Source organism: Trematomus bernacchii, unplaced genomic scaffold (genome assembly GCF_902827165.1).
Source record: "Trematomus bernacchii unplaced genomic scaffold, fTreBer1.1, whole genome shotgun sequence".
Taxonomy (NCBI): Eukaryota; Metazoa; Chordata; class Actinopteri; order Perciformes; family Nototheniidae; genus Trematomus; species Trematomus bernacchii.
In genome coordinates, this window is record NW_022987671.1 from 567,676 (window position 1) to 580,237 (window position 12,562).

The window sequence follows — 12,562 nt, forward strand, 5'->3', positions numbered from 1 at the left end:
TGCCAGCTAGCTAGTTAGTAACAATCTGCATAAGCAAAAACAAATAGTTACAGACAGAAAAACAAAGAAAGGGGCAGAAATTAAAAGAAACAAATTAAACAAGCAGATAAAAAGATAGTCATTAGTCAAATTAATGCAAGCAACCTTTCAATCATTGAAACCTAAAGGAATCTGACTCCTTAATGTTGCCTTTGAAAGTCTCATTACGGTCAACCCAGTATCACGGCAAGAGGATCTACCATGCTGGGAGACGTGAAGATGTCACGATTTTGTCCCTTCAAACGTGACAGTTACACGGTATTGTTAACATGGCCCAACCAGTGGAGAAATACCCGGAAATGCCAAGCAAATGCTGTACCACGACGGCCAGTTGTTTTTTTATAGTCACACTCGATTTTGCAGATTTTCTTGTTGCCCCAGCTGGTCGACACCTTTTTTAGCAGAAACAAAGGCTACATTAATGTATTAAATCAATGTTAATCCATGTGTGCGGTTGTGGAATTAACGGACGTGACGTTGTGCGATTGCGTTGCCAGGCAACAACTTGGGTTCATGTTAATTTACAAACTGTTCAACTAGAACCGTAGTTATATATTTTTTTTAAATTAGAAGGCCTCACGAAATACTAAATTTAAATTTGAAGGAATGTGTGTATAACTAAATACATCCGTCATGAACAATACCGGAAACAGGAACAACTGCCGCCAAAACTGAAAACGTGGCGTGGATCATAAATATATCAGCAATTAAACAACATCTTAGATTTCTTTTCACACAATACGTCTCCTTGCAGTATCAACGTTAATTCGGCTGACTTTTATATTTGATCCAATTGGTAGATAGGCTGTATTTACACCATAACGGTGCACAGCTGATAGAAAGGGACACCTAGTGGTTAAAGCACGTTATTGAATTTTATTATTTTTATTAATCGATCATCATCGATCATTGAAGAGCTGAGAAAAAACACGACACAAGTAAAAGATTGTAAAGTGAAATGCAGACTAAATGCAACAGTTACATGTATACAGTTTACAGTACTTTTCTTGTGTGTTATGTGTAGACTGTGTAGATCTGTTGTAGGTTACATAATTTTGAATAAAGCGACATATCAACATGTCGAACAGTTCTTTGTGTTTGCTATGTATAACTTTGTCATCCTGATTGTCCATAATGGAATTTTGTATTGTTGGTCTTTCTCTAAACACATCAAAGTTTCTACACATTTCTTTTACCATTTAAAGTGGACCTATCATGCTATATTTGAATAATATAGTGTAGGACCATACCTATATAAGGCATATTTATACTTTTTACAGATCATGCATTTTAGCCATGCCTCATTTTGCTCAATTTGACCATTTCTAGCTCTGGGCAGATTCAGTGAGCAACAGCACCATCTACTGGCCTGGCATATGTACTACAGCATCTCCAGCGCTTTCGAACGGCAATGGCCGTGGCTGTCTCCTCCTGATTGGTGGAGTTGGCCCAATAGCCGTAGTGCCACCGTCCTGACGTCAGGACAGTGTTCAAATCTGGATCAGTTTTGATCAGATCCGTTGCAGCCCCTTTTTTAGAGATTTGGGTATGGAGGAAAATAGAGAGGGTTGTGTTTTCTGACACTTGGTGAGTTCCCTGGAACACCGGGGACACATATTCATGTATAAAAGACGTACAAAAGTGCATTTTGCATGATAGGTCCCCTTTAAGGTCCCCTTTTTACTCATAAAAATCTATGGTCTAAGAATGAAAGGTTCTGTTTGTTGTAGAGTTTGTGATTTTAGATGATGGGATATACGAATAAAAAAGACTTGACATGACTAGAAACACTGAAGACTACATTCATCAAAACATGTCATTTCTCTTGTACATATAAAGACAGTACTGCATTTAAAACTAATTAAAAAACATCACTCAAAGACAAAGTTTGCTCAACCTTTTTCATTTAGTCTCAATGGATAAAACAGCCTGTAAAATAACACGTACACACCCAGTCTGTATTGGGCGTGGTTTGCTGCATGTAGCTAAAAGGAATTGTTTCAAACAGTCTCTTAACTCTCTGTCCTTACCTCTCTGTAAACCAGCACATCTGCTCTCTACAATCCAATAATGGAAGGCTTTATTACCAAAGACGGTAGGTCAGGATCAGCATGTTTTTATATCCTTTATCTATCGGTGACACAGGTGTCTTTTTGAATATTTGTGCATTCACTTTTTGCATTGTTTTTCATCAGCAATGTGATGATCAAGGACTTATTTGTATACTATTATTGTTCTTTAGTGTGCTTACTATTATTTCCCTTCTTATTTGGTCAAAATGTGTCATCAGTTCATAATTATATTAATATAAATTGATCTTTAATTTGTGTATGTGTGATTTTGCAAGACACATGGCCTTAACATGGGGTTAGTATCATCATTTGTCTTTATAGATTTTCTTGACTCAGAGACACGTTTTAAAGTGTATGTTGTTTCTTACACGAGAGCACCTCTAGTGGTCGTGTAAGAAACAACATGCTCCCGGCCCGTTCATTGCAAACGCTCCGGAGGGACGTTTATTCACAAATAACCCTCTCTGGAAAATCCTAAATTGTGGAATAGTTTGGCCATTAACCTGTTACGCATGGCCCCCCCCGGTACCGGGCGGATAAACGCGCCATTTGCAGGAAACAACGTCTAAGGAATCTTAATATTTAATAAAACTATGAATGTTTTATATCCATGTAACGGGAAGAAACTCAGCTAACTGATCTTTTTAAAAAAAAAAATTAAAAAAAAACCCACAATGCTAGCACTCAGCCTCTGAATTAGCCACGAGCGAAAAAAATGTAACGTAAAACGGCACTTAAACTCACAATAACTCCCTTATTACTTATCCTAGATGCACAGCCAACCACTCGTTTTTGGTGTCCTGGAGACACTGAATCTGTGGGTGCCAGTGGCGTCGCCTGGCCTGGGCATCCGGGGCTTTAGCCCCGAATGTTTTTTCTGTAGCCCCGGACAATTCTCCCTCAATAATATAATACATTAACCGTGCTTTACGTACGTGAACCTCATCATGACACAAGAGAGGACGGCAGCACTGTAATTTCCCGTGTTCAGTGAATGCAACAGAGGCATGACACCAGACCAATCAGAGAGTTGCATGGAAATAAATGTGTGCTTGTGTCATTCAAGCTCGGCTCTGTGTGTGTGTGGCAATAGCGCATTTAGTGTGATAGAGAGAGAGAGAGGGAGAGAGGGAGAGAGGGAGAGAGGGGGAGGGAGGGACCGTGCCAGCATGGACCGTGTTGTGAGCATCTGGTTAGCTAGCTGCACTGACGGACATAAGGAGCTGTTTGTTCCACAACAAGCTGGAGGAGAGTCCTCTCCTCTCAGACTGAGAGACTTAGGTGAGCTAAAGGACTCTCTGAGTGTTTAGATCAGGGGTCGGCAACCCCTGGCACGCGTGCCAATGCTGGCACGCGTGACCAGTGGCACACTAGGAATAAGTGGAATAAGTGTGCAAAATATTTAAATTGTATTTTCGGATCCTGAACGAGACCGCCGCCAGAGCGCGTCTCCCCGTTACCTGCAGAAGGAAGCCATGCACGCAATGCAGCCCCGCTCTCTTTAACTCCAAGTGACTTTCTGCCGCTTTCCTCCGTGGTGCAGGGCTGATCGTTTCACCACAGAAGAAAGCACTTCACAAATTGCAGTACCCATAAGGAGCTTTACAAATGTCGCAGTTTTTGCGTGGCTGTGTGTGTCTTTAGTTGAAAGCCCAGTGGCGATCTGCTCATCTCTCATTGAAATAATATGCTACAAAGGGGCGGACTGGCCATCTGTGTGTTGAACTTTCCTGTCGGCTCCCAGACCGTAGTCGAGGAGGGCAGAAGCAACAAGCTTCAGGTTCAATAACCCACTTTAGCTTAAATGACTGGAGAGAGGCGAGCTCTTGTTGGGAGGCCGTTGCATTTATTTAGCTGTTCTTCTGTTTCACAAAATACATCACAGACCTCTGTTTTTCTGCTGCCTCGTTTCACTTCCAGAAACATACACACGCTCGCTCACTCTCGCTCAGCGCTCTACCATCCACACACACACATGCACACGCCACACCCCTCTCTCTCTCTCTTAAAGGGACAGCGATCTCATCTCACTCTGCATGACCCTAATATCATAACATGTGTGTTCTGGAGAATCACAGAACGGACGATCGTCCTTATTATTATGCCGTTTAAACCAATTATTTAAATGTGTTTGTTAAATTCGGTATCATGTAAGTTGTAAGTTGCGCTGACAGGTCCACACACTGCTTCCCCGCAGCGAGCCCCCCCCGCCCTCCTGTTGATAGATCACGAGCGTCAAGCTCCTCAACATCCTCAACATCCTCAACACCCCCCCCCCCCCCCCCCCCCGTTGATAATTCTCGATCGTTGGCACGCTGATAAACATTTTTTTTTTTAATGGCACTTCATATCAAAAAGGTTGTCGACCCCTGGTTTAGATACTTAACTTTAGTCTAAGTTATCTCAGTGGGTCTCAAACGGTTTGGTCACAAATTATTCAAAAGATTATTTCCGCGGCACACCTTCATATGATCATTATAGTTATACAAAAAATAAGAGAATAAAGGAAAAACAGTTATGAAATACTAAATGGCAGTAAAACAAGAATAGAGTTTAAAAGGGGAGTGATTAGTAAAATATCCATAAAGAAAAAGTACATCTGTTTACAGTTCTGCTTCATATGGGTGTTGAGAGAGGTATCCATAGATCTCTTCATTTTGCTCTCAAAGTGCACCAGATTGATGCATTTAACTTCAATATTTAAAAAAAAAAATTCCCGGGGGAGAATCCCCCCGGACCCCCCTTGAGGAGGTGAGCCCCCCACTCATAAAAAATACCACTTTACCCCTGCCTATATGCCGTGAGCTGATTATCGAGCCTTCATTGTAACAGTCGCGGGTGTACTGTGTGTGTGCATGTGGGGAGTGTTGCAGTAAAAAATGCCACTGTAGTGCCGCCGCCACTGTGGGCTAAGCCCCGAATGTTTTCAGGTCCAGGCGACGCCCCTGGTGGGTGCCCACCTCAACACTCAGTGATAAACATTTGCGACGCTATAAACGAAAGCGTACATCATAACATGTGGAGCTAAGTAGCTAGAAACGCTAACATGGCTTACCTTGGTCAAAACTGGTCTTCAATGGCATTAAAACGATAAAAAAACGATGCTGCAGTTAATCCATAGGTTCATCCAATGTATCTGTGCCTTCTTTGAAATTATGTCTGATAATCCATAAGCAATAAAACTGCTTTTTTGTTTCCAAATGCCAGAGCTAGAATGTAGCTCCACTCTGCTTTACATTTACATGCGCGCAGCCCCCACCTTTTCTCTTCACAATGAGTGTGTGTGTGGGGGCCTCCCCCTTCAATTCTATTGGCTCTAACGGTCAGAAAGAGGTGTCAACCATCAAAATAGAGCAAGGGGGGCCAGAGATATAGAAAAAAAAACATTTTCACCCAAATCACCTCAGAGGTGGGGTGGTTTTGGCTAAACCTCTCTAAAAAGGTCAAATGTCACTTGTTTTGCATCAATCTTGATACAGGGTACTTATTATATGTTGTACTTTGGATTCCTAAAGCTTTTAGTCTACTAACCCATCATCCAAGGGTAGTTTTCACTATCTGTAAAAAATTATTTTTGGACGGACACTATAATTTACAGTTTTTTACTATGTAAAATCTGAATTTTCTTTAAAATAAAAAACATTTATATTGATTCTGACACTTCTACATCCAACTCACAGATGTAACCTTGCTTTGATAAAAGAAATTATTCATATAACCCTTTTAGAAGTTAAGTTGTAGTCATTTGTTTTGGGCATGTCATTTTCGAGCCTGAAACATGAAAAACAGGCTTGGTGCTTAACAGGTTAAAATGCTTTTTGATTCGATTTCTGGCGAGAAGTGTATATTGTAATCTTAGAATCCACGTCCAGTCGATGTGTAGGATCTATAGTTTGATAGATATTACGAAGATGATTTGAGGTCTCGCCAGGATAACGTGTATGCAGCTTCCATGTAAAGTTAGCGTGGGTGAAAACAGTTTTTCCGGTCTCGAAGTTTTCATAATAGAACCGGATATATTCCCCTCACTGTCAAATGATTACACAGTGATAACTGCATTACTCATCCACTAAAACACATCAGTTTATCCTTGTTAATTACACAATATTGATTGGTTTAAATTGTGTACAATGCTTTTGTGTTTTTAACCTTCGATTCAGAGAAACAAATAGTTTTTTCGGAGTTTAGACACTACAGTTTCCGAAGACACTACACGACCCAGAATCCCCAGCTATCGTTTGGGACTACAACATCCGCCTTGCTTTACAAACCCCATGATTAGTCATCAAGCCCTGTGATTGGATGTTGGAGTGGCAGTGTGACAAGGTTACGCTGAGCGTCAAACAGCTCTATGAAATGGAATGGAACCACGGCAGACTATCCAAAACTGGAATTGGTCGGGTCCAGCCCCCGGGTCCAGCCTCCCCCCCCCCCCTCGCGTTTCTTTATAAGACGTTTTCGTATTTCCCACAATTAGAAGTGGCCAGTATTAAACTGTGTACACCCTGGAGGTTTAGGGGATACGAAACACAGTGGTGTTATCAAATTTAAAACATATAATTAATAAATGGATGAATTAATATACCCACATGACACCTAAGGTCAGAAGAGCTTTATTTAACAGCTGGTCTTATGTCTGTGACCCCTCCTGTTGTTCATTGATAAGCCTGAAACATGCACTTGTCAAGGTTCAGAGGCAAATTTTGCAAATATGGCAGTAGCCATCGATCATCTTAAGAAAAGATAAGATAAGATATACTTTATTGATCCCAAGTTGGGAAATGTTTTTGTTACAGCAGCATACTACTTTGTTCTACTCCACTACAATTATTTTAGTTACTTTGCAGATTCTGATTAATGATGTGAAATATAAACAACCCTTAAATCAGACTTTAGTTACACCTGAGTCAAATTCAGGAAAGGTGATTGTCAAGTGCCAAAATAAACTATGCAATATATTAGACGTTAAGTACTTTGTCAGACTTCATATTAATCTGTTGATAACCCCAACGTTTTTTTCTTATTCAAAAGAAGCCCTTAACTTAAAGTATTCTTTAATGTTTAAATAAAGCCTTATTAGTTTGTCTGTTTTGCACATCCTCCTGTTAATATCTTTGGACATCCTGCACTAAACTGTTTTATTGTAGAGATCACTACAGTATCTTCTTGATATGATCTATTCTATATTTCTATCATGCCTTCTACTTTCCCCCAATTTTGTATGTAGGCTACTCTTCATATTTAAATGTTTTCATCAAATAAAACTTATTCAACAACAAAATTCAATAACGTGCTTTAACCACTAGGCGGTGCAGGTTAAAAAAACAGTGGTGTAGTTAATAAAACATAATAATATCAAACATAATATGACTATTAACTTTATTGTGAAATTAAAACAGAACGCTAAAGGAAAATACAGTTTCAGTCTCTCGATTTGAAGCTTATGCATTGTACCATGAACCTGTATAGACCTGTAACAGTCAACTGCATGAGGAGTTGGAAAGGTAGTTCAGTAAATAATATCTTTAAAAACTACAAAAAAATCCCTTTCTATCAGCTGTGCACCGTTATGGTGTAAATATAACCTATCTACCAATTGGATCAAATATAAAAGTCAGCCGAATTACTATTGATACTGCAAGGAGACGTATTGTGTGAAAAGAAATGGAAGATGTTGTTTAATTGCTAATATATTTATGATCCACGTCACGTATTCAGTTTTGTCGGCATTTCTTACAGTTTGTCAAAAGGTCTTCTCATCAGGGCTCTATAAATAAATATCTACGGCATATATGTAATATTTAATGCAGCCGAACCGTGTATTACAATGCCGTTATGTGATGACCTCCAAAGAGAAAAGCAAGAACACTCGGAATACATTTTTTTAAATTTTTTTTTAAATTTTTTCGGATTTCACATCGCATAAACACCATCTCCCAACGTGCATTGCGGCTAAACAATCCAATCACGAGCTGAGGATCTTGTCTGTTTCCGGTATTGTTCCTGTAAAAACATTCCCAGTTAAACATAAACAAATCGCTAAATAAAAAGATAAAATACTGGCATGTAATTTACGTTAGAATAAATAGAATGGTTTTGAATAATAGATGAGAATAAAATCTACGTCACTTTACAGCCCCGCCCACTTTTGGGGAAACCAACGCTGTCATTTGAACGGCGATCAAGCCTGAAGCCACAGAGCTCTTCTGTTATTGTCCTTTCTTCTTAGAGGAAGTACAGAAACACGTAACTCTGGATTTGTTTTTATGTTTGAGGTGCAATAAACGACACAGCAGCTTTTTGGCATGATACAACTATTATTTTCTGCCTCGCTCATGAGAGTAACAGCTGGCGAAATTACAGCCTCGCCTACTGATTTTAATCTAAAATGATATTTGTTAAATTACTATTATCATTATTATAAGCAAGACAATAAATGGCAAAGATATGTAGAAAATAACCGTATTTAAGATACGTTCATAACAAACGTAACGTATCGCTCCTGTGGGTCGTATTATAGGTCGGAACAATCGGCCTATTTGGTCGTATTAGTTGGAGGACTTGTTGGTTTTTTGTGTTTCACGTCTCATGTTTGCTTTTGAAAAGTGTTCCTGCGACTTTGGCTGCTTGGGAGTGCGGTCGTCTTTCAACCAGGAGGTTGTGGGTTAGAGCCCAGCCCGTACAGTCAACATGTCGACGATTCCTCTGGTAAGATACTGATCCCTGAGTTACTCCTGATTGCCAACGGTGTGTGCGTGTGTGTGTGTGTGTGTGTGTGTGTGTGAGTGTGTGTGAGTGCAAGCTTCCCTAGAGCAAGTGGTGCTGCTCTGCATGAATGAGGTGTGAATGGGTGAATGACTCGCAGTGTGTTAAGAGATTTGAGGGGTCCAGAAGACCTGATAAAGAGATTTATAAGTACAGTCCATTTACCTCCGTGTGTGATGTCTGTTTTTACTTCCTGTCTTTGTGTTTTCTTTGTCTGTTCGCTTTCGATATGTCGTCTATGATCCCCTCTGGTTCCTGATGTGTGGTTTTATTTTGTCCTTGTGTGATTCCCTGTGTTCCTGCCAATGCTCCTGCACAAGTTGGGTATCCTTCTGATTTAATGTGTTGTGATTTTAGATTATATTGTTTGGTTTGATGTAAATGTGTTAATTTTCAAAGAGAGGGGATATCAGATGCTAGAGGGTCTGACAGGCACTCCTTGTGGTTTATTGTTATAACCATAAAAGGTTCTATTTGGAACCTCAAAGGTATTTTGTGGAACTGCAAAGAACAAAAACGTATGAAGACAGCAATAAATAATTCTTTCTGTTTTTCAGTCTGTTCGTCTCAACCTTCTACAAACTGCCACAACACATTCTCGGGCCACAATGATAAGGCTGTCCGGATTGTGATCATTGGGAAAACTGGAGCTGGGAAGAGCGCCACAGGAAACACCATTTTGGGAAAACAGTACTTTAAATCAGAGATTTCTCCTAAATCTCTGACTAAAGACTGTGCTAAGGCCTTTGGGGAAGTGGATGGACAAAAGGTTGCTGTCATTGACACTCCAGGTCTGTTTGACACCAGAACTGAAGAAAAGAAGATCAGAAAATATATTGTTCAGAGCATTGTTTTTGCTTCTCCTGGACCCCATGTCTTCCTGGTCGTCATCAAACTGGGCAGATTCACAGAGGAAGAAAAGCAGTCAGTTCAGAAGATTCAGCAAATCTTTGGAAAAGATGCAGACAGATACAGCATGGTTCTCTTTACCCACGGTGATGTGCTCAAAGCTAAACCTATCGAAGAGTTCTTGAAGGAAAGTGAAGATCTGCAGGAACTTGTGAACAGATGTAACGGGCAGTACCACGTCTTCAATAATAAGGAGAAGGATCGTTCTCAGGTCAGAGAGCTGCTCGACAAGATCAGAAATATAGCAGAGAAGAACGGAGGAAGCCATTACACCAATGAAATGTTCCAGGAGGCAGAGAGGGAGCTAGAAGAGGAGAAACAGAGAATCCGTAAAGAGAGAGAGGAGGAAATACACTTAGAGTGGGAGAAAATGGAGAAGAAAATATTTGCGAAGTATGAGCAACAAACTATCTTTGAAATGAAAATGGTAATTGAAACTCTTAAAAGAGACATGGAGCAGGAAAGGAAGGCCAGGCAGGAAGCTGAGAAGAGCTCTTTCATAATGAGGTTTATAAATGGCGTAATTAAAGCATTTAAATCCTTTTTTAAATAACAGCCGGTTTGCGTGAGACAGTCAGGCTTGATGCTGGACGGCAGCAGATTTAGCAAACCTTTGACTGTCTGACTCCTTGTTAATCTTCACCGTCCCCCTTTTTGAATTTCGTTGTGTGATTTATAGTTTTCTCAGTTATATCAGGGGTGAGCTGTGACCAAGTCCTAAACAGTGTCACAGAATGTCAAGAACAAAGATGTTAATATGGTAAAGTGGTGTTATTAATCTGATATGAACTGAACAATGTTTTTCGGATGTTGTGTTTTCTTTGTTTGATTGCTTTTGCTTTTACTAGATAGTAAAAAGAAGAAATAAGGTAGTAAGGTTGCTAGATAGTAAAAATAAGGTATTAAGGTTTTGTACTTTAACTTCCTGCTCCCCCTAAGTTATGCAGATCTCTCTGAAATGTAGTAAAGCCGTAAGACAGGTGGAAAGCTGGATAGTGAAAGTTGTGTGTCTGCGTTCACCGGCTTGAACAGATAGTACTTCTGGAACGCTCTCCCTGCGGAGATCCGCAACATCCCCACGCTTGACGCCTTCAAAAGGGCCCTCAAGAACCATCTGTTTACTAAGGCCTTTGGCCCCTAATCTATTTGTTGTTTTGTCTGTCTGACTGGTTGTCTGACTGCCTTTTGTTTTGTTTGTTTGTTTTGCCCTGTTCTTCTTTGTTAAGCGACCTTGGGTCTCATGAAAGGCGCTATATAAATCCAAGCTATTATTATTATTAAAAATAATAATACATGGGACTTATATAGCGCTTTTCAATTATTATTACTTTTTTAGGGCTAAGGGTTGCATTTAGACGCACAAAACGTGTCACATGCATACACTCAGTTAACTGATATGGTTATATGTTGTCAGTTAGGCAAGGTGGCTTGATAGCTCCCTCTACACAACTTTAACAAAACTCTTGCGCTTCATTTCACCTGTAGATGTACAATATCTATCAGGTATTAACAGGTATATTTAACTTAACTATTGTCCAGTACCTTTTTAACTCCATAACGATGAGAGCCATAGACTCACCATGAAACAGGAAGTTGTTGTAACTTCATTGTACAGTCTCCAAACTACCAATGTTGAGTGCTTGATAAGTCATAGCACCACCTAAAGGCAACAGGTAGTCAGCCTCATGTGACAAACATCATGAAAATAACAATGTGTGGTCTACAATTGATGTTTAGTGACATTCTGTTTGTTAATAGTGTTTCTCCAGCACCACATAGTGGACATATAAAGTGGTGCAAGGTGTGCAATATCTGTAACTTCCAGCCAATCACACTCCATGCAACATATGTGATATTAATACTTTTTTTGTTTACCATAGAACATAAAGTCCATATATGGCATCTTTCTGGAATCTGGGTTTTGTGGTTTAATGGGTCATTTATCTCAGTGATGCAAGAAACGTGTGGAGTGCATGCATGTTTTTCAGGTAATCACTGTGACTGCACCACAGACAATGATAATTATGTAGAGATTGTGAATAATGTGTTGCTCAGTGATCATGAAATAAAGCTGATAATAAATGAGTAATGCTTTACTGACATCATTCGAGGTATATGTGTAAAAATACAATTAATCCTAAAGAAATGGTGTAAAATTCCCCACAGTGGTATGACGAAAGGTTTTCTGACGTCTGATAGTGCAGGAAGAGGTTGATATAAGAAGGCGTTAACACTCCATCCTTAAGTTTGTCACTAATATACAAATCAGTGGGACAATTTATTCTTCCCACGGAGGGGAAATTACATTTGTTACCAACACACTCTCACTCCATAAACGTCCAGGAGCGACGCTTGGTCAGGGTCCCGAGGCGTGCAGTTGGGATGAGTTTCTTCCCGTAACATGGATATAAAACATTCATAGTTTATTAAATGAACATGCTCTCAGACACTGTTTCCTGCAAGATGTTGCGGCAGTGCCCCGGTACCGGGGTCTCTCGGGCTTAACAGTTTAAAGTATTTCGCGAGGCCTTCTAAAATGTTTTTAAATATAATTAGGGTTGTATTTGAAGAGTTTGTATATTGCGTATATTACGCAATCGCACAACGGCACGTCCATTAATTCCACAACCACACACATGGATTAACATCGATTTAATACATTAATGTAGCCTTTGTTTCTGCTAAAAGAGGTGTCAACCAGCTGGGGCTACAAGAAAATCGGCGAAATCGAGGGTGACTATTAAAAAATAAATAATTATTATATTAATATTGACAAT

The 12,562-nt window shown here is 39.8% G+C and overlaps 2 protein-coding genes across 4 annotated transcripts in view; both read left to right on the forward strand.

Annotated features, from left to right (window-relative positions):
• Window positions 1–12,562, forward strand: part of LOC117487435 (GTPase IMAP family member 9-like) — a 223,026-nt gene that overhangs the window by 131,511 nt on the left and 78,953 nt on the right. The gene's annotated exons all lie outside the window — the stretch shown is intronic.
• Window positions 1,637–10,996, forward strand: LOC117487445 (GTPase IMAP family member 9-like). 2 transcript variants are annotated; one of them, XM_034136067.1, is made up of 3 exons: window positions 1,637–2,134; window positions 8,718–8,819; window positions 9,434–10,996. In XM_034136067.1, the coding sequence occupies exons 1-3, from the start codon at window positions 2,110–2,112 to the stop codon at window positions 10,336–10,338; spliced, it is 1,032 nt and encodes a 343-aa protein (XP_033991958.1). In that variant the 5' UTR covers window positions 1,637–2,109; the 3' UTR covers window positions 10,339–10,996. The 2 variants fall into 2 exon arrangements, with proteins under 2 accessions (XP_033991958.1, XP_033991959.1); XM_034136068.1 differs by lacking the exon at window positions 8,718–8,819.